This window comes from Pholcus phalangioides, unplaced genomic scaffold, assembly GCF_987345545.1.
Source record: "Pholcus phalangioides strain wild (caught in Gottingen) unplaced genomic scaffold, Ppha-v1.0 ptg000172l_1, whole genome shotgun sequence".
In the NCBI taxonomy this organism is placed as follows: domain Eukaryota; kingdom Metazoa; phylum Arthropoda; class Arachnida; order Araneae; family Pholcidae; genus Pholcus; species Pholcus phalangioides.
This window is the reverse complement of record NW_028301637.1, coordinates 7,272,083-7,294,873: the sequence shown is the minus strand read 5'-3', so window position 1 is coordinate 7,294,873 and position 22,791 is coordinate 7,272,083. Positions and strand designations below refer to the sequence as shown.

The following is a 22,791-nucleotide window of genomic DNA, read 5'->3' as shown; positions in this document are numbered from 1 at the left end:
GTAGAGTGATATTTGGTTCAGCGACAAACTTCAGAGTTATTTCTTCACATTCGATTTCCACAAACTTTTCGATCGCGTAACATGAAATTACAAAAATTACAATATTTCGACATGCGACGCAATATTCTACAATGAAAGTTTGTACCAAAAAATTCCCCTAGCAAATGATTTCTCTTTAAAAATTTTAGTGTCTCAACAGTCTCAAAATGTACAGTGCAACTTCGGTTAACGAGCTCAATTCGTGCCGCCAACGTGCTCGTTATCCGAATAGCTCGTTATTCGAATCAAACTTCCCCCATAGGAAATAATAGAAACTCGGATAATTCGTTCCACAATTTATTCATTCACATAAAAACGACTAATGAAAACGGTATTAAATCAATAATTAAACACGATAATATAATAAAATATACATAATATAAATAACGCCATGAATAAACAAATACGATCATGTTTATGAACATAGGTTGACTATTAACTTACTCTAAACAACGAGAGAAAGAGTAGGACTATCGTGTTTAGGACGATTTTTACACTCACTGTTGTTTGCAAACTTAATCGTTTTGCGTGACTTTCAAAAAGATCCTTATCCGATGACACTTGCTTTTGCCGACTTTTTAGGATTTCAGGGAAATGGGAAATTGCAGTGATTGCTCTCAAGTTGCTACGGCTTTATTTGGGTGGTTCTTTTCTGCAAAGTTTTGCGCAGATTTCTACATTCTACACATCTCTTTAATCTCATTTTTGTGAGGGGACATCTTACTTCTCTCTTCCTCAGATGAGATACCGTCCGTTAACTCTTGCTAGTGCGTGCGAAAGTGATCCATCACTTCATCTACCATCAACTCCTAGACATTTTTCACCACTAGTTATTGAATGCCATCCTCATGCACCCAGAGTCCTATGGTCGTCCTCAAGCACACAATCTCTTCGGCAAGTAGTGGCTCCTGTTCATGAGCTAGCCTTTCAAAGTCACGTTCAATAATGCAAATCAGCCCACAGTTTTCTCAAAGCAGAATTTTAAGAAAAAAACTTTAAGCGCACGTACTCATGGCTACTCGTACATGTGTTAATTTTCCGAGTGTGTGGGACACACTTACTGGAGATTTTAGGGAAGAATATTACCCAGAATTCTATAACACGTGTGTGTGTGTGTGGAGGGGGGGGGGCGAAGCGAAAAACCGTCAGCTCAGCTGTAATAACGGGAAAATAAATGCGAATTGGTCATTAACCGAAGTTCTACTCTAATGTTCTACATTCTAATGGCGCCACCTAAGGTTACAAACACAAATATGCAACAGGGTCATACAGTTCTTAAGCTATTTCACCAAACAACTCTAGCCATAGCGCTATATATTGCACAATTTACTGTTTACTTTAATTAAGTTTAATGAGATGGGTTGGAAATGAAGGCACTGTCTATTGATGGTCGCCTCAAGTTTGTTAAGAGAAAATACCTTATGTACGTATATTCTCCCTCGGGTTCAAACCCGGGACAGCAACCTTCACGGTGGTAGACGAGCATCTTACCACTACGCCACTAATAACAGTTCTTAAGCTGGAAGCAGTGCTGGATTTCCCTCCCTATAGGCTAGACAGGCTGGACCCCGAGGTCTGCAAAAGGCCTCAAAAATCTCAAACTGTTTTTTTTTTTTAAGAAATTACTCAAAGATCAAATTTTAATATGAAAATTAAAGCTGAAGTAGGAAGTTTAGAAATTTTTTTACATCACAAATGTTTAAAATGCTTTAGATATGTTGTTGATAAAGGACTGCTGGAGTGGAACATATGACGGGCTCCCATTACCTTCAATAGCCTGGGGCCCCATTCAAACCTAAATCTGGCCCTGGCTGCGAGTATAAGAATTTGAAGTACCTGTTTCCGTGATGGTACAATATAACCAGAAAAATGCGGTATTTGTATGGAAGAAGTTTCAATGCATTTTCATCAACAACTAATTTGTTCAGCTGAACACCTTCATGGAACACCAGCTGAGCAAATTAGACATTCTACCCCATGGGCGGAGATAAGAGGGTGCTTGGGGGGGATCATTCCCCCCCCCCAGCGTCAAAGGTGGATTCGACTGATCTAATGTATATATGTATATATGAATTGACATCATCATCATCGTGCCCCCCCCCCCCAGACTTTCAAGTCAATCTCCGTCTATGCTCTACCCACGTTACACTGTACATATTTATAGCCCTGACCTGCCTTCGAGCTAACTTCACATTGAAAAGTACCTTGAACATCAAGTGCATGTTCCTGCTTACTCATTAAAATTATGACCCCCAATAGCAAAAATACCTTGAAACTTTCTCACACACATTCAACTCATTACATGGCATTCATGATAAAAAGTTCCTGTCTGTGATCAATAATATATCATTTGCAAACAATCAATATAATACACAGTGGAGTCACATTAACATGACCATTTGCTGAAATATCAGAAAAATATTTTCTGTGCAGTCCGTGTCACAAGGAAATGGTCTGGAAGTGAGAGAAAAAGATGCTATAGAGGTTGTGATTCAAATTTATCTTAGGTTATAAAAAAGAAACTACTACACTACTTCGCTGTACATGCACTTTATACAAACGTTCCTCTAGGGAATTTCTAACAAATTGTGATTACATGCAGGAATGTGTTGCGTGTGTATATGCGGGACCCTAATATATTTGTTGTCAAAATTATGATTGCTTCGTGTTCTTGCTTCCGTACTATGAAGTGAAGAGGGTAAATTCTTGAATTTTTCTGTAATACAAGTATCATGCTGTAGGTTCAATTAAAAGACTAAAGAAGTCTGCAACGCATTTCATAGTTGCTAGGAAATGCGTGGTGGAAAAATCCGCAAATAACATCTGTCAGGAATTAATATTACTTGCACCAGCTTGTAGTTCCTCAGCAATAGTTAGAGAATCTTGTTCTCGAAGATTTTTTTTACCTCCGATATTACAAGAGCCATCTACTCTACACTGCAGAGAATGTGATTCATCCAAAAAAGCAAGTTTTTTGCCAATCAAATGAGGTAAAATTTCGGAACCACCCTGCAAATTCAAGCTATTTGTACCGAAGCAACTTCGTTGCAACGGGTGTAGTGACAATTCATTTGCTATTGAGCACCATACACAACAGTATTGACTACACTGACATTTCAGACGTAAGTCTGTTAGCTCCTTGGTCTATTTGGAAGGCAGATTACCCATTTATAAGACGTCGATCAGTCCTCGCGGTCCTCCTTATAACTGGCGTTCATATCTCGCATCAACAGCGCTTACTGTTTCCAGTGTCATTTGTCTATTTACAGTCCATTTAATCACTTCACGTACAAGGTTTTTATCGAGAAATCTGGATTATCTATTCACAATGAATCAGCGATAAATATGGTAACCTTGTCCTAACCTAACCAATCGTTAGAAAATGGAAGAAGGAGAAAGAAAAAAAAATATAAAAGGGAAAAGTATGCTAGATAATATAGATAAGAGTTTTTTTTAGTCCTCTTTTCACCCTCACTCTAAGTGTTTTCTTTCGCTCTAACATGTATATAGTAGAAAGATACATTATAAAAAAAGAGGGGAAAGAAAACCAACTTCTCTGAATAATAGGGTTGCTATAAAGCTTCGCGATGGGGAAGAGAGGGGAAATAAAACACAAAAAACTTGTTTTTATTTATTCCACTAGTGTTTGGACGGAATATGCGCCCGTGATCGTAAAGAGATTAAACGACACTGATACTATATGGCACTATTTCACTAAATGCCCAGTTTCGGCCGAAAATCCAATAATCGTCCTTTAAAAAAATGTATAAATAGTGTGTTCATTTATGACCCATGACAGAAACAACTGGTACATTTTCAAAAAAATGTATACGTCTCACCTTACTTTGGCACAACGTAACAGCTCATGACACTTGCCTTATTTCACTAACCTAACTACACGCACTTGTAGTGAAAAATACAAGGTACTGTAGTCAGAATAATACACCTCTACCGCTCATAATTATAGCCTATACATACTTTAATGTGATTCAAAAATTCAGTTGATTTACTTCTTTTTTGGTTTTTTACAGATGATCCCGATGGTTCTCCACTCAGAACTCGCAGTAAACGAAATGTTCCTTATGGACAACATGCGCTTACACCTACTTTCTTGGATGCTCTGTATCAACCAAATAATTTCCAGATTTTTGCAGGTTCGGGTCGTGAAACTGGTATTCCGCAAATTACAAGTTATCCATACGACGCGATCGGCGGCATTTCACAAAATGTTGAGGATTTAGATAATACTCAGATATCTCGTATGCTTTCCGGCACATTTCCCAGTGAAAAAGCTAGTGAGGTAGATATTTCGGGAAAGCCTATTAGTAATTCAGCATCTGCGTATCTAGTAGAAAAGAAGTCTGTTCAAAGACGTGATATTCCTTACATTCCTCACTATAAACCGGAATTGGTTTACGCAATAGAACAGCCACAACGTCAAAAAAACTTCGGACTACCTTCCTCTTCCTATAGTGAAGTCGATAAGACTTCCGTCCCTGCACGAAGCAGAGAAGAGACGTCAAACTTAATCGTAGATGATTTTCCACTTCGACGGAACGCAGTCGATCGTGATAGTGTTATACGGCCTGTAACTGCACCGGAACCGACCGGTCCTGTGATGAGACAAGGAATCTTCTCGCTACCCGGACATGATTCTTTTAGGGGCTTACGTAAAAAATCCAAAAAACCCAAAAAACCTAAAAAACCCCAAAAATCAAGAACCGCTCTCCCAAAAATTTCAAATACTTTCTCAGGTGATTACCTTGATCTGGTAAGAAATCCTTCAATCCCTGAAATGGACAGAGAAACGTCAAACGTATTCGTATATGATTTCCAACCTCGACCGAACACAGTCGATCGTAATGGTGTTATACGGCCTATAACTGCATCGGAACCGACCGGTCCTGTAATGAGACAAAGAATCTTATGGCTACCCGGATTTAATGCTTTTACTGGCTTAGGTGAAAAACACCAGAAACCAAGAACCGCTCTCTCAAAAATTTCAAATACTTTCTCAGGTGATTACATTGATTCGGTAAGTAATCCTTTCGATCGTAATGGTGTTATACGGCCTATAACTGCATCGGAACCGACCGGTCCTGTGATGAGAGAAGGAATCTTCTCGCTACCCGGATATGATTCTTTTAGTGGCTTAGGTAAAAAATCCAAAAAACCCAAAAAACCTAAAAAAAACCAAAAATCAAGAACCGCTCTCTCAAAAATTTCAAATACTTTCTCAGGTGATTACCTTGTTCCGGTAAGAAATCCTTCAATCTATGAAATGGGCATGGAAACGTCAAACGCATACGTAGATGATTTTTATCTTCGACCAGATACAGTTGATACAATTAATCCACGACCTGTCCCTGTTCTGACACAGAAAGAACCGTGGAAAAAACATTTCTATCAAGTAGATCCTTTTCCTCAAGTTTCGCACGCTGATTGGGAAACAATTTTCTCAAATAAGTTCCTTGTTCCAGTAAAAACTCCTTCCATCTCTCCAACGGACACTACCATCTTCTCACACACTTCAGACTCAATGGACGAAGAGTCAATAAGTCCATCACAAACAGTTGATCTCAGTAAGGTTTATCAACGTCCTATCCCAGCTCTCACAATGGATCCACTACATAAAACACACGTTCCAATAGACTCTATTCCTCACTATCCTCACTATTATCCGGAAACCACTTCCTCAATACCCTCAAAATTTTTCGGGGATAATTTTGATAATTTTGTTGTTCCAGTAAGAAATCCTTCTGCCTCGATGAAAATTTCCTCAAATAACTTCCTTGTTCCCGTAAGGCCTTCCATTTTTGGAACGGGCACATACACGTTAAACTCATTTGTAGATGACTTTCAACTTCGACCGAGTACTGTTGATTCACATACAATTTATCACAGACCTATCAGTGATTCGACAGTATATCCTGTAAACAAACAATCCTTTCCAATATACGATATACCTCGCTTCCCTCACTATAATCCGGAAACCACTATCTCAACATCTTCAAAATTTTTCGGGAATAATTTCATTACTCCAGTAAGAAATCCCTCCATCACTGAACTGGTCAGTGACACGCCAAAATATATCATGGATGATTTTTCAAAGGAAATAGTACATGACTCTCAACATCGACCGAACAAGATTTATTCAATCCACCCACGGCCTATCCCTGTTCTGACACCGACAGGTCCTGGGCAAAAACCAACCGGTCAAATATATTCCATTCCTCATTATAATCCGAAAACCGCTTTCCCAACATCTTCGAAATATTTTGGGGATAATGTCGTTATATCAGGAGGAATACCTTCCACCACTGAACTGGTAATCGACGATTCAAATAATATCGTAGATATATTTTCAAACGAAATAGATGACTCTCATCGCCGACCGAGTACAACTGATTCAATTCATCCACGACCTATCCCTGTTCTGACACCGACAGTTCCTGGGCAAAAACCAACCGGTCAAATATATTCCATTCCTCATTACAATCCGGAAACCGCTTTCCCAACATCTTCGAAATATTTTGGGGATAATGTCGTTATATCAGGAGGAATACCTTCCACCACTGAACTGGTAATCGACGATTCAAATAATATCGTAGATATATTTTCAAACGAAATAGATGACTCTCATCGCCGACCGAGTACAACTGATTCAATTCATCCACGGCCTATCCCTGTTCTGACACCGACAGTTCCTGGGCAAAAACCAACCGGTCAAATATATTCCATTCCTCATTATAATCCGGAAACCGCTTTCCCAACATCTTCGAAATATTTTGGGGATAATGTCGTTATATCAGGAGGAATACCTTCCACCACTGAACTGGTAATCGACGATTCAAATAATATCGTAGATATATTTTCAAACGAAATAGATGACTCTCATCGCCGACCGAGTACAACTGATTCAATTCATCCACGGCCTATCCCTGTTCTGACACCGACAGGTCCTGGGCAAAAACCAACCGGTCAAATATATTCCATTCCTCATTATAATCCGGAAACCGCTTTCCCAACATCTTCGAAATTTTTTGGGGATAATGTCGTTATATCAGGAGGAATACCTTCCACCACTGAACTGGTAATCGACGATTCAAATAATATCGTAGATATATTTTCAAACGAAATAGATGACTCTCATCGCCGACCGAGTACAACTGATTCAATTCATCCACGGCCTATCCCTGTTCTGACACCGACAGGTCCTGGGCAAAAACCAACCGGTCAAATACATTCCATTCCTCATTATAATCCGGAAACCGCTTTCCCAACATCTTCGAAATTTTTTGGGGATAATGTTGTTTTATCAGGAATAATACCTTCCACCACTGAACTGGTAATCGACGATTCAAATGATATCGTAGATATATTTTCAAACGAAATAGATGACTCTCATCGTCGACCGAGTACAATTGATTCAATTCATCCACGGCGTATCCCTGTTCTGACACCGACAGGTCCTGGGCAAAAACCAACCGGTCCAATATATTCCATTCGTCACATCCCTCACTATAATCCGGAAACCGCTTTCCCAACATCTTCGAAATTTTTTGGGGATAATGTTGTTTTATCAGGAATAATACCTTCCACCACTGAACTGGTAATCGACGATTCAAATGATATCGTAAATATATTTTCAAACGAAATAGCAGATGACTCTCAACGTCGACCGAACACGATGGATTCAGTTCATCCACGGCCTATTCCTGTGCTGGTCATAGACAAGCCGAAGGATATCGTAGATAGTTTACCAAACGAAATAGATGACTCTCATCGTCGACCGAGTACAACTGATTCAATTCATCCACGGCCTATCCCTGTTCTGACACCGACAGGCCCCGTACACATGCCATCTGGTTCAATGTACTCTATTCCTCACATCCCTCACTATGATCCAGAAACCGCTTCCTCAACATTTTACGAACCAATCCGTGCTCCAATGCCCATGCTTCCGGGACAAGAACCAATGATTTCCTTAGTTTCTGATCACGGAATTCGTCCGAAACCGGTCCCCGTTCAGATTACCATTAATGATTTAATGGGAAACACTCGAAGAAAGCCGAAATTTTCTTCTCCACCCAATTGCGTTCAAATGCATATCTGTCAGCCGAATGTTTGAGAAGGTTTTTTAAACAGTAGCCGTTTGTTTTAGAACACGAAGGAATGTATATGTAAAATCTGATTTTTAATTGTGCGAATTGATCTGAATAAAAGCTAGTATGTGAAACATGCAGTTCTTCAATTTCTTGTTCAAATTATTTTTTCCTCAAAATTTTAAAAACAAGAGCTGCGATATCATATGTCATTAACCCATACATAGAAAGATTGAACGTGGGATTCCTTTGAACGGAACTGTACTTGTCAAGTTTGTAGATCTAGAAATTTCAGTTCACAATATCCAATCGTAGCGATTCTTGCATTGCGAATGGTATTTCCGAAATACTGTAGTTTGAAAATTGCATCAGTTGTTCATATGTGGTTCTAGTGAATTTTAATAATTACAGGCTTATTTCAATCCTTAGTTTTGTTTCCAAACTACTCGAAAGAGTAATAAAATACATCTCTTACTCATTTTTTATATACCTCTTCCAAACAATGCAGATTCCTTCCAAATAATAACGCCGAATCAGCTATTTCAGATTTTATCCCCACTGTTCACATTCCACTACTTCCTAATCTCTGTTCGTTCTAACTTGGGTCCTGATGTAAATAAAAGCACGTGTGCGATGCCCAAAATGATTGGTTGAAGAACATTTCACCTTTTCTTACTGCGCAACACCGCCAAAAATATAGTCCTTTGTCGTTTGCTCCTCATACCATAAAATACCTCATAATTTTTATTTTTTTTATATATTTATATTCCAAGTTATCTGGAAGACGGGAACAAATATTTTTTAAAGATCGGTCAAAGCGTTTTAACTGCTATGTCTTCAGGGTGGGTGTTGACAGGATACGCCTTTCTCACTCAAATATTACCATCCCCTTTTTAAACGGAAGTTTCATTTTATTATTATTATTCCTATTCGCACAAACTGATTTGATATACACTTGTATACGCTTCTTCAAGAGATCTTGCAAGAAAAAGAGCTTTCTTCTTTATCGTTTGATGACATACATGAAATATGCGTGTCTATCTTGTTTGGCAGAGCCATTTGAAAATTCATTTCTTTGCAGCTGCTCTGGACTCCTATAAACAAAGTCTCTGTCAACAAGATTTTTGTCTCACCCACACGCTTTGACGTACACTGGATACGGGTGGGGAAAGGGGGGGAGTCACTTATCGTTCGTGGTGAATATACGCATTTCAAAAAAATTCGCACTTCTGCTTGAACAGCTTGTTGGGAGGAAGTAATATTGGTTTCGTCGAAGGCGGCGAGCCGAAGAAGTCTGAGGATTATCACGTAGACATGAAGGTAAAGTTTCTGGTTCGAAAGAGTAGTGCTCACTTTTGATTCAGTTAGCCTCATTATGACAGACACTATAAATCCCGTGAGAAAGCCTGGCCTGGGGGCCCATTAAATATTCCAGTCCAGAGGCTCCTGCTGCTGGATGTTGGGTTCATGGCTCACAACCTACGCACGGATAAGAAACCGAAATAGTCTTGACAAAAAACAGGATATCAACAACAGGTTGAAGTAAAGAAACGAAATAACGTGGATGACTCTCTCATCAAATTGGAACTTCTACAGCCCGTGGATTATTATGAAACATTTAATTATACAGACCCGCAAGAAAAATGAAAAGCGGCAACACAACTGTAAGTTGTTCATAATTTGTTTCATGTTATAATTGATAGCATATCCGGCCCAGGAAAATCATACGGCGTAAATTAGCTCAGGAATAAAATTGTAAAATTCTGAAGAAAAAAAACTAATAAGAAAAAATGAGGATTTTTTTTTCCTCACTATCTGCCGTAAAATAATAAATAACTCGCACAAACTTTTGTAACGACCATGGCCTCACATCCTGCCGCAAGACCCCCCCCCCCCAGACTGATCTTTGGTGGGCCCTCAGACCAACCTTTCAACAGCCCTTCTATGTAGTAAACTTTTAGCGTACAAAAATGACAAGAAATATCGCAATGTCCGGGCTGGAGCCCTGTCATCCCAACTCTTGAGGAGTACGCCATGATAACGACAGAATATGTTATCGAATTTTTTTTTTTGGGAGATATATACGTCTTTCTATTTTAATTAGTGTTATCAATAGTTTTTATTTCAACAAAATTTGGAGAACAGTGAAAAAAAATTTTCCAGAAAATTCTTGATAACGAATTTACAATCTCGCGTTTGAGGAAAAAACGCATGTGTTCGGAACACGTAATGGAGGGGCGGGTAAAATTACAACCAATGGAGATAAAGGATGCGGAGTGATATCAAAAATTGGTACAGCGGTTTATTTACACCAGGACCCAAGTTAGAGCGAACAGAGTATACTTCTTTTAATGTGTGTGTGTGGTACAGTTGATTATAATAATTTCATTACAGACATACGCGAATATATGATAACGGACACACGATTACACAGATACTATCGTAACAATAACGCGGTGCGAACGAACTGAACGTCCAATAGCCGTAATACGATACAATGGCATGGTAGCTCTATCTGTCCGACAATAAGAGAACCACATACATAACACTATTTATAAAATCGTATAGTCACAATATTTTTTGTTAAAAAAGGTTTCGGTACTGTTTCCTCACAAAATCTTGATTGAAAATTTGTTCTTGAACTTCTCTTAAATTACAATCTTATCTCAATTCCATATACCAACTTACTAAATGGCAGAATAAAAATAATAATTTACTGGAATGTACTTAATAGGTTCTCCATGGCTCTGTTCTTTGTCAATCATTATTCTTCTTTTACATTAATGATTTTTTGGATTACCAGTAAGAGCAAATTGGTTCCTTTGAAATGTTTTCCCTCTCTATTGTGTTCGTGTTTTTTCTTTGAACCGTTTAATGTTTCTCACATAATATTACGTAGGACGTTGTATGGAAGAAACACAGGGAGAGAGAGAGAGAATACTATTCTTTACCAGCCATTGTCATGCCGAGTTCGTGTGCCGATATAAGAAAACTAAGTAACCCTAGGAATCTTTTGTGTGAGTGAATAAAAACACGCTTCTTCCCGAAAACTTTTTCCCGTTCGCGTTTTTCTTAGGGGGATGTACATTAGAATTATTTCGCAGAGAGGATTTAAAACTAACCAGTGCGTTATACGTTAACAGTAATGTGAAGCGTATACGTGCAAAGACTAAAAGGTATTGAAAATATTGGGAGGGCTCAGAAATGTTGGATTGCTGCTCTAATGCAATATTTCTATAGGTATTATGGAGGTGGTGAAAAATATTATTTCGGATAATGTCTCTCACAATTACTCGAGATGGTGGAGTACGAAGCAATTTGAAGGACAATACAGATAGTAAGCAATTAGTTTGACGAAACACGCTAAAAGAAGAGAGTGACTTCTCTTTCGCATACAAGGGATCTCGTCTCTTTAAGTAATTTCAACAAAGTCATAGTTCCACAGTGGTGGTTCAACACCACCTATAGAACAAGGCAAAGCACGAAGCTCGTGACGTCACTGAAGAAGGAAATTTTACCTATTGCCATTGGATATAGCAGACTAACACATGCAATATCTTTACCTTTTTTTGCAATAGAAGAAATGTCCTTCTTCATTGACGTGGTGGTTCAACACCACCTATAGAACAAGGCCTCTGCACGAAGCTCGTGACGTCACTGAAGAAGGAAATTTTACCTATTGCCATTGGATATAGCAGACTAACACATGCAATATCTTTACCTTTTTTTGCAATAGAAGAAATGTCCTTCTTCATTGACGTGGTGGTTCACCACAGTGGTGGTTCAACACCACCTATAGAACAAGGCCTCTGCACGAAGCTCGTGACGTCACTGAAGAAGGAAATTTTACCTATTGCCATTGGATATAGCAGACTAACACATGCAATATCTTTACCTTTTTTTGCAATAGAAGAAATGTCCTTCTTCATTGACATCACCAAATCATCGGAGCTTTCTCCAGACTTGCCAAGTTTGTTGTTAATTTGGATAGATTTACAGATAAATGCGAATATGGCCATTTACAGGTGAAAGATGATATAATAAATGATAAATAATAACTATTTGCATAATTTTCGTAACAATATTGAGTGAGCTCGGGTGCGTGGACGAATATAAATTTACGCCTACGATGATTTGGAATTCGCGAGAAAATTCGCTAGGTTTACTAAAATTTTATTCGGCGTTATATAGTTACATATCCATTATAATATACCCCAAGAGTTCTTTTCAACAAGATATTCGCTTCAGAATTAATTTCTTTTTTTTCCATTGGATATATGTTTCAGCCTGCGTCGCTAATTTATACATTGTGCTGGAATCTAAAAGCTCAGAGTTTATGTGGAAAGAATTGAATTCAGGGCTGCCTGAAGTGTTTTAAATCCATGGGTACTGTGTTACTCGGTCTGAGCTTTATGTAAAAAGTCTGATATTTGAATAAAATCTGGTGTGCTTGGACCAATGTCACAAAATACTGTTACGAAAATGTGTTATTAGTATGTCATTGTCCACCTGTAAATGTCGATAGTGCAATTTCTTTTGAGAACCCCCAAATTTATAAACTTGGCGATGTTCTGTTGCCATATGAGAAATGCGAAGGTACGGCACGAAGCAACCAGAATTTTCTGGAGCGTTGATTTTCTGCCCGTCTGGTGGCGAAGCGAATTTGGAAACTGTGAAATGTAGTTTTCTGGAATTTTCTTTGCTCGAAAGAAAATTTCCTTTTTCTCGAAAAGGTTCGACCGTACCTTTATAAAGTAATATGATCACAAGAGAGCGGTCAGTGTTGTTGGACTTTATCCTCAATGCGAGATTCTTATTTGTGAATAATTGTAAATAGCTGCTTTTTGTGAATAAATCTGACGTCCTGAAAATTATTTCATTCTCTGCTTATTTCAAGGACTTGTGAGAAATTATCCGGAACAATACTTGGGATAATCGAGTCAGGGCTCCGATGAACAGTTTTACTTGGCAAGTAATATAAACAGTCCCTAATGTAAGTTTTAAAATCCTGCTTTAAAAAAAGTACAGGATGCTTTTGTTTTAAAACGAGAAACAAATGAGAACAAATACTTGTTCCCAGCCAAAAATCGCTACCTACTCTAAAAATTATGAATATTCTCTCATAGATATCCACTAATTTCCGTGTACCACATCGTCTGTTATTATGAAAAATAATCTACCTTAGAGTTTTTCTCATTTTCGCTGTTTCCACTTGTGGTGAATCTTTGCATTGCGGAAGAAAAAAAGGAATTCCATCGAAAGAAGGAGCAAGAAAAAGAACATTTAAACGATTAACTAACAAATTTCTGTTATTGTTTAAAGAAAAACTAAATGCTTCAAAATAAACAAATTCGGAAACTGGTTTATTTTTTCCGTGAACTCATCTATTTATCCAAAAAAAATTATGTTTCCAACATAAAATCTTGGAAATACGATATCCGTTATTCATTTCAACACCTGACATCACAATTTTTGCAATCATTGTACTTGGCGCATAAATCAAGTGGTAGAACATGTTTGTTACAAGGTTCGCAATTTTCGACAGCACACTCTGGATCTTCAACATCGCACCTGAAGATTCAAAATAAAATTGAATCACATAAAATCATTCAAATAATATAACAGCATTCATTAGTTTTAAACAATAATGGTACAAATATTCAATCATTACACTTTACTCACTTCACTTCTGAAATATAGATGGCAGCACTGAATATGCACTAAATACTCGCTCAGACTGTTAGGTACACACACTTACACTTCCGCCACAACTCACTAGGCAGTAAATTGCCCATGGCGATCGACCTGAGTTGTGCTCGGTTTGAAAGAAATGAAAAGTTTTAACAATAAGCTCATTGCCATCCATTGTGATGAAGATACTTTTTTTTTTTTCAAACCGAGCACAACTCAGTTCTATTGCCATAGGCAATTTACTACCTAGTGAGTTGTGCCGGAAGTGTAAGTGCGTGTACCTAACAGTCTGAGTGTGTATCTAGTGTTGTGTATGATTTTTCAGTGCTGCCATCTATATCTCAGAAGTGAAGTGAGTGATGTGTAGTGACTGAATATTTGTACTGTTTGTAGGACTGTTGCTCTCTGTGGCGTGATGAAGATACTACAAAAAGTTAGCTCAGAATGCTTTGTGACTTGGAAGCTATTACAATTACCAGTCTGAAAACTTTTAGCAACCCTCCATTCAATGGCGACATGAGAATTGTTGAAGTCATTATGCACACAAGGGTCATGTATCGTGAGGTTCTGGAATTTTCCGTCTTACTAAATTGTATTGATGAGGAAAGAACTGTTTCTGAAGCAAAATGAAGCCAATTAAGCATAAAAATTTATCTCAAGGGAACTCACGTACAAATCGTGACCTCAAATAGAGATAGTAATGAATATTCAATGAAGGTGTTTTTTTTTGGTGGGGGGGGGGGAGTGGAAGAGGCCAACATTGTACCCTCCAGCGCAATATTTGAAAATTGAAAACTGGTACCATGAATTTCAATGTTGACAACAGTCTCAAAAATTAGAAATGTGGAAGAATTCCTCCCAAAGCTTTAGCGCCAAAAATTATGTCAGTTTGGAAATGTTTATAAATCATAAACCTAACAAACACACATAAATGTGTGTGAGTAAAGGTACTGCATCTACAGAAATGCAATTTTGGCTCCTTTTAATGAAATACATTGAATATGCACAATTGAAATCAGCAAAATTTGATTTGGTACAGGTGATACATATTGAGTGCATTTGTAAATTTGACGAGAGGAAACTATAGTCTGTTATAAAGACAAAAATACATATTCTTAATTGCAAGTACGACTTGGTTAATTCGAAGCACGGGTAGTAAGGCAGCAAAAAAGTTCGAATTGTCCAATTCCTTGATACTGGATAACCAAATTCCCAAAAAATCAAATACTCTTATAACTCATAACTATAAAAATATATTGAACGCTATAACTCTTACTATCACTGTGTCAGTTTCCTCGCTGTTGCAATTTGTGTTTGTATCAAACGTAAACGATTACGAAAACGATTTCATTTGTAAATCTATGCAGGGTGATTCAGAAAAGATGGGAAAAACTTTAAGAGGTAATAGTACACTAAGACAAACAATTGTCATCAAAGAACGCATGGTCTAACAAAGACAAGAGCCAGTGTGTGTGGGATTCTGGATAACGAAAGCGTTGTTTTTCACAGCCACAAATAAAAAAGTTCAAGTTTTTTTTCGTTTGCTATTTTTTAAATATTTTCATGCTATAGAAAGTTTATGGAAAGATATAGTTTTCATGCTTTATATAGAAAAATCATCCATGGAATAAAAAAAAATGACCAAAAGTTGGAGAGGAATTCATAGAAAAGAAATATTTTGCTAATGGCATCTGAATCAAATTATCCAATATTTTCGAATTATCCAAAACATTGGGGAGGAAATCGAATTGAGAAAGTAATTTCAGCATCAAGGGAAATTCCTAAAATTCGAATTATTCAAAAATTTGAATTAGCCAAGTTCGCCTGTACAACATTAGAAATTAAACTCACATCAATATCGGCACAGAAAAGATTATTTTCTTCTCTCCGCAAGGACAATGTAATGTTCCTCTGCCGCAGGCTGCTGAACGATTGTAATGTATCGCAGAATATGGGTCACTGTAATCTTCTGCGAATAAAAAACAATATATTTCTATATGACTCGTTAACAGGTTGAAAATGATTTGTCTATATATCAATGTTTATGAATACAAAATAATAATAATAATAATAATTGAAAGAATTCTGTCACCTGCGCATATTTTCAATATCACAATATTACTTTTGAATCAGTTTAAATACATATTTATTACAACTGAATCAAATATAGTATGTATTATACAGTATAATTATATATATGTCTATTCCTGGGTTACAAAGAGTGGATTATTTGCCGTATAGCAAACTCGCAGTTAATCGCAACTGATAACTTTAATTCAACCGTCGTTAGCGGGCCACCATCTTGTTTGTTTACATTTGTTAATTCAGATTTACCTTCGATTGCAAAAAATATAGTACTACCACTTTTTTAAACTGCACATATGCACCTAGTAGCACTCCTCTGAGGGATTTCTAATGAAGTGATGCATGGCGAAGTGTGCCATGTATGCGTTGTGTACCTAATATTAAGTTTGTTTCTGAAGAATACCTGTCACGTGTTTAATAAACTCTGTCATCTGTCTTCGGAATTCGGAAGCAACAACGCGGTAGGTTATTTCACCTGCTCGTTATTTGCGTGGTTTTCGAATGTTGTAGGCCTGAATGCTCTCTGTGGAGAGAAATTGTTGAATGTAAGATCGGCACTTTTTGAATCCATGTGGCTACACATGCATCCGTTCAGACTTTGCGATGCTCTCGGAAAGGTATGTGGAAGTTTAACATTAGTGACTTCGGATTTTTTTGTAATTCTAAAAGGCCGTTTGTCCTTTCAAATGCATTTCCGATGTTTTTTAAACCATTTTTTAGCCATAGCTCGCATTGTCTTGAGAAAGAATCGAAATTTGCGCACTTCTATGCACCGTACACTTATTATTATTTACATACTCATTATTTGTTTTGCTTTACCACTTGCTAGAAGAAATTTGTCTAGGCAAATCGAATGGCACCTCACCTAGCGCAACAGCACTCTAACGTCCAAGGCTATATTTATTTTCTCTATGTGACGAGACAATGCTCGTGTTTCATGTTTGCTATACTTCATCACACTATCATGTAAGGACGTCGGAAGTTTTTGAAACTTGTGGGGTGCTCGTCTTGATCTTTACATAGGGAATTTTGATATCTGAATCGATTCAGGGATGCTCAGACCGTGCCACAACTTACGGTGGGTGCTCGAGCACCCACAGCATCCCGTCTCTGATGCCACTGCTATTATAGCATACGATGACGTCATATAGAGGTCGAATTCTTGTTATTAGATACGTTGAATCTTCTCTGAAGCGAGATATTAAACACTGCCTCGCACGTGGTGTTTAGAAGACTTGCCCTAACAGGCAACGAGAGCAATTCGAATACGTGCAACAGTCCGGGAGTTGTAGCCACTCTGCGGTCGTGTCTCGTGTGGGCATCGTGCTGAACTCTTACCGTGAGGATCCAGTTTCAAACCCCGTTGGTAGCACAGTGGCGGTTGGTAAAGTTGGTTATTTGCGGTTGTCCAACTTCGGAGTGTGAATACAAGCCGGTCAACCATTTGAAAAAGTCTCTCCGCAAAGAGCAGTCAGACCATCAACATGATGCTGTTATGTAACATGAAAATTAACCCTTAAATGCGTGGCTTTGCATTATATGCAAAGGGTCCTTTAGACGTTCATTACTGCTGCCAGTTTGGAGATAAAAATTCAAAATAATCGACTTTGCACATAAGCTGAGATCATTTTCTTTCCATTTTGTGTCTCGAATTTGATAGTAGATGTCCCAATTAACGACAACCACTCTCTGTTTGTTGCAGAGCATGCGCATCTATGATTTCGCTTATTTGTTAAAATGGGGTTTTTTTGCATTTCTTTATTTTTTACCTTGAAGTTTGCAACCCATATTTATTTTTCTTACTGTAGTTTGAATCACAATGAAGATAGTTATACAGAGTGTCCTGTAAGTGCTAACACGGCCTGTATCTCGTCGACCGTTCGTCATAGAGGTATGATTCCAGTTTAAAAAATGCTCAAAAGACGTTCAAAAATTACCTTGTACCAGTTTTGAGAGTGAAAATACAGTATGTGACAAAATAAAAATCTGAATTTTTATACGGTCCCCCTGTTCTCTACCTTCCTATCAGAAAATTGTTGCCCTGTCTCTTCTGATTCCAACAAAAAGTATTCCATGTTTGTAAGTGCAATATTCACAGAGATATTCGAATTCGAAAAATGAAGGAAATTTGGGAAAGAACAGCGTTAAGTGCGGAAAAACCGTTTACACTCATCAGGGCGATGAGTAAAAATCGGGGCGTTAGTTAAGGCGTGGTGGTAAGATGCTCGTCTACCAACTTGAAGGTTGCCGTCAGGTTCCAGGTTCGAACCGGGGGAAGAATATAGATCACAATATATTTTCCATAACGAGCTTGAGGCGACCACCGATAGATGACGCCTTCATTTCCTACCTAACTGGTTAATGGCAGTAAATTGCAGTATGGCGAATGGCTGGTTAAAAAAGTATTAGAGCAGTGATGTCGCGTCCCTGGTCTGAGACCACTCCCACTGAGCCAAGGTGGCAAGAGCAACTTCAAAGGGAGAAGACAACCCTCACTATATGGCTAGGTCTGGTGTCACAGACTGACGACACACGTATCATCGTCAACCTGTAGTGATGTCCTATCAATGCAGCCAATAAAGTCCCTTGGGGCTACATAGTGCATGTAATATATGTGTGTGAATTTTGTGTCGTTGTCTTTGTGTAACTTATGTTTGTATTTGTATATTATATATTTGTATCTTGTAATTTGTTGTTTGTTCGTTTAAATAAATAAATTGATCAAGGCATCTGAGAAAAGATGACTCGTATCCAAATCCTATCTGTCACGAAATCTCGCGTATCTCCTGTATTACACAACTCCTGAGCTTAGATAAAGAAAAAATGGTTTACCGTCCGTGTCATCCAGGCCAACATTTTTCTCACAGAACTTTCCATATGTGCCATTGGGGCACGTAAGGCATTCCTTTAGGTTGAATCCACATTCCTGACAGGATCTGTAGTTGGAACAAACATCATCCAGAATATATTCCTTGTTACATGGAACGCAATCAATATCTTTTCCATCTGCTCGAATTTCCTCACAGCTGAATTAAGAAAGTGAGAATCAAAGAAACACACAATACTGGAATTTTCAACTGACGGTTTACCTAAGGCGGATCATTTACGGCGAATCTAGGGTAATAGGTGAGACTATAGTTAGAAATATAGGTCAAAGTGACCAAACGGCTTGTATTTTACGGGACATCGACAATTTACAAATACTTAACTTTTATCATAAATCATGAATGAATATTGCGTCAATCCATGATAAGCTTGACTTTCGAAGTGGATTTTAAACACTTGTAGGTTAGGCTTACAAGGAAAGAGTCCCAAGATGACGTCTTCAAAACGTTTTGGAAAAACTACCACCGATTCTACTCACTAAATGTGCACAAAAATACAAAAAAAAATCCCTTGGAATTATTATGGGTCACTAAAAAAATGTAATATCAATATTTTGAACGCCAAAAGAGGTCAAGAATGAATTAAAAAATTTTGCAACCCTAGAACGTTGGAGTGACGTCATTCAAAAAACACATGATCAGGTTAAGGCAACTATAGATCAGGTTAGAACAGATAAAGAAAGAGACAAAAAAAAGTAAAATAATTATATAGTATGTAGCACACACACAAAAGAAAGTTTTCTTGTTTGAAAGCTTTCCGGGTTCCGTGGCATTTGATCGTTTGGAAACCCAAAAAAGCTGCCACGGAACGCAGGGTCACCATTACCAAACGCAGGGCCTAGTGTAAGAATATTTTTGGATTCCTTTTGTAGGAAGAATCATTTTAGTTGGGGGGGGGGGATTTTGTTATATTTTTTGAATATTCGTAACGTTTTTATGGTTGTAGCACAGTCCCCGTTGCTTATTAAGCAAAATAATTTTTTGAATGCGTGAGTATTTTCTATATCATAGCGAGTAACCGGTGTACTCCCAACAATGACCACTGGCGCAACAAATGGATTTATAACCGATTGTCTAAGTGGATTTGTACGACCCATCTCAGGGGACCATACGACCCATGGGTTAAGGACCTCTCTGTTCCAGGATTTCTGCTCATGTTCTTACGGAAAATGGTCAGAAACCGAATGAATAAAACAGGTTGACAATCATACAACGGACCCATTTTTTAATGTATTGTCATAGTTATTTATAGAGAACAAAGACAAATATTTCGTTAATTTTTGAAGTTCAAAATTTCTGATAGTTTCAGGAAAAACATCACAAAAATGAAAAAAGAAATGTCGGAAATGTGTCGTTTAATTCAGGGACGTTGCATTTCATTTACATCAAGAGAGACTAATCATTAACAATTATTTCTGTAAGAATCGGCTGGAAATGCCACCTATTGTCTGTCGTTATATCCAAAGTGTCGTAACAACCGAACTTTTCTTTTCTTCTGATTCATACTTCATTTCAAATCAAAGCTTAAATGTACAGTATATTCACTTATAAAAAATATTTTGTAGTTATTATTACCTACAGCGAACAGCAATTTGTAGACCCAGAATACGGAGGGTGTCCACTCTTATCGTTTTCCAACGGCTGAACCGTTGGTTTTAGAGACAACTTTTAATTGGATAAAATGTTTCAAATGGTGTCGCCCATCTTCTCACAAATGCCGTTCAAGTAAAAAAAAATCCTTAAAAAAATCCCAAACTATAAATTTTTATACGGTCACCCTGTCTTCTAACTTCCAATCAGAAAGTTGTTTGAGATATTTGAATTCCAAAATTAGAAAAAAATGGGAAAGAACAGCAGAAATGAGGGAAAGGAGCGTTGTCCGTTAGTTTTCGCTGTCCTTTCCCAACTTTCCTCCTATTTTTGAAATCAAATATCTCAACGAATATTGCACTTAGAAACATGGAAATTTCTTGTTGACCTTCAGGAGAGACTGGGCAGCACCTTTCTAATTCGAAATTGGAGGACAAGGGGACCATATAAAGATTTAAATTTTGTAATTTTTTATTTTTTTATTTGAACGGCATTTAGGTTTATGGACGACATCATTTGAAACATTTTCTCTATTTGAAAATTATCTCTGAAACCAACGGTTCGGGAATCGGCCATTGGACAACGATACGAGGGGACACCCTGTGTGTGATGCTCTATCTTCATTTTAAATAAAAAAATATTGTGATTATTTCATTTAAAGCGGAAAAATAGCGAAATTTACTCACATTCGGATCGGAATCATGAAAGAAGGCCTGGGATCATTTCCTCCACAAGGGCATGTCACAAACTCGAAATCATCGCAGTTGTTCAACGGATCTAAGATTACGTTCGATTCAGCATATCCATATTGGTAGTAGATGACCCAAGGGAGGACTAAAAATGCCACAAAAAAATGGAGAAGGTTATTGAGGAAATTTTTCGACTTTAAACTCTCTTTGGTCCCGTGTATATTTGAAAACAGACTTTTCAAATACGTAGTCAAAAACCCACAATATGCCTGTTTCTTTTCTCAATCTTTTCGGTACAGTGGAACTTCGGTTGACGAGCGGTTCGGTTAACGAACAATTCGCATAACGAGCAAAAATTTTGAAGAAATTTATATTCGGTAATTATTATAACTACACCCATTTACATAGGTATTTTCTAAAAAAAAAATTCAGTGCGGGGTAATAATTGGGGTGGTCCATGAAGGGTTAAAATTCTCGAATATCCCGTTTTAGAAAAACAAGAAAATTATGCAGAGAGATATATGAATTGTTAACAGTACTCGTCGGTACTGCCCAGTGGTTAGAGGATTATTTGTCATGTAAATCTGACGAATATAGTGTATTTTCGCAACATCAGAAGAAAAATAGAACAAAGAACTCTGGCGTATGTTTATATTCGAAGCAATATAATGTGAATGTTTAAATGGGGCGGTATGATTCTGGTCTCACGAGTATGATATTGTCCACAAACATCGAGCACTCGAATGCTGGTCTTGATGTGCGTTGACTTCGAAAGTATTCATGAACATATTGATAGTATATAGTGATGACAAAGTATGAGTTTCGCAAACTTTTTGACTTGTAAGATATACAGTAGGAAACCCGATACCTGCAGGAACCCGATTTAACAAATGAAATAAACCAACATTTCTATTCGTTAAATCGAAGAAAGCGTTATATTAGAGTTGTGATGTAATACTCATATATGCACGAGGACTTATGAAAGCATTCGTTGTATTCAAGAATTCGTCAAATAGAGTTCGTTGTATCGGGGTCGTGTTGTATAGTATACAACACGAGCAGTATGAAAAGTGATCGTTTCTCCAGCGCCAGCGGTCGTATAAAAGATCATTCTGGAGCCGTATCAAAGCTGAATTATTTCTTCGAATGCTGATAGAACAATTATTCTATCATATTCCTTGCTAGAAGTGAATTATTCTTCATATTCTGGAAAAACAAAGTTTTACTAGAATTGCAGTCATAGAGTCCTAAGTCAAAAGTTTTGTTATCTCACAATCTCGTGGTGAACTATTGTTAACGCGTGGCATTGTTTTTATTGTAAACGGGTGTGACCCTACTGCCACATTGATTCTAATCATCCCACTAATGTAAACATCCCAAAATGCCGTGATCGAATTTTATTCATAATCTTACGAATTTTGTGCTCCATAGATATCATTGCGCTGTGAAACTAAGTCAATAACCACAGGCCAGTGTAAATGACAAGTCCAAGGAAACAAAGATAAAACAGTTAATTATTCTTTAATTATTAGGCTACTATAAATAAGGGCTTTAAATATACGATTTACAAATAGAAGCTAGGATAGTGCATTACATATTTTCAATTTACATGGAGAGTGACAAATGGTTCGTAAAGTCGGAAGTGTGACTTACCCCATATCCGATGAAGATCCACCTTTCGATTTCGTTTAAGCTCTTTATGCACAT

General features: G+C 37.6%; 1 protein-coding gene across 1 annotated transcript; it reads right to left on the bottom strand.

Moving 5' to 3' along the window:
* Positions 1 to 13,588: 13,588 nt before the first annotated feature.
* Positions 13,589 to 22,791, bottom strand: LOC149063648 (uncharacterized). The gene is made up of 6 exons (XM_089255703.1): positions 22,738 to 22,791; positions 21,793 to 21,850; positions 21,082 to 21,229; positions 18,753 to 18,946; positions 15,687 to 15,804; positions 13,589 to 13,715 (listed from the first exon to the last, which is right to left on the bottom strand). Exons 1-6 carry the CDS (start codon positions 22,789 to 22,791, stop codon positions 13,595 to 13,597), a joined length of 693 nt encoding a protein of 230 aa, XP_089111829.1. The 3' UTR covers positions 13,589 to 13,594.

Coding starts and splice junctions, on each gene's coding strand:
- LOC149063648 (XM_089255703.1), bottom strand. CDS start 22,791: ATGTGCATAAAGAGCTTAAACGAAATCGAAAGGTGGATCTTCATCGGA. Junction 21,851..22,737: donor GGATCTTCATCGGATATGGG/GTAAGTCACACT, acceptor ATACTTTCGAAG/TCAACGCACATCAAGACCAG. Junction 21,230..21,792: donor TTGTGGACAATATCATACTC/GTGAGACCAGAA, acceptor TGGCATTTTTAG/TCCTCCCTTGGGTCATCTAC.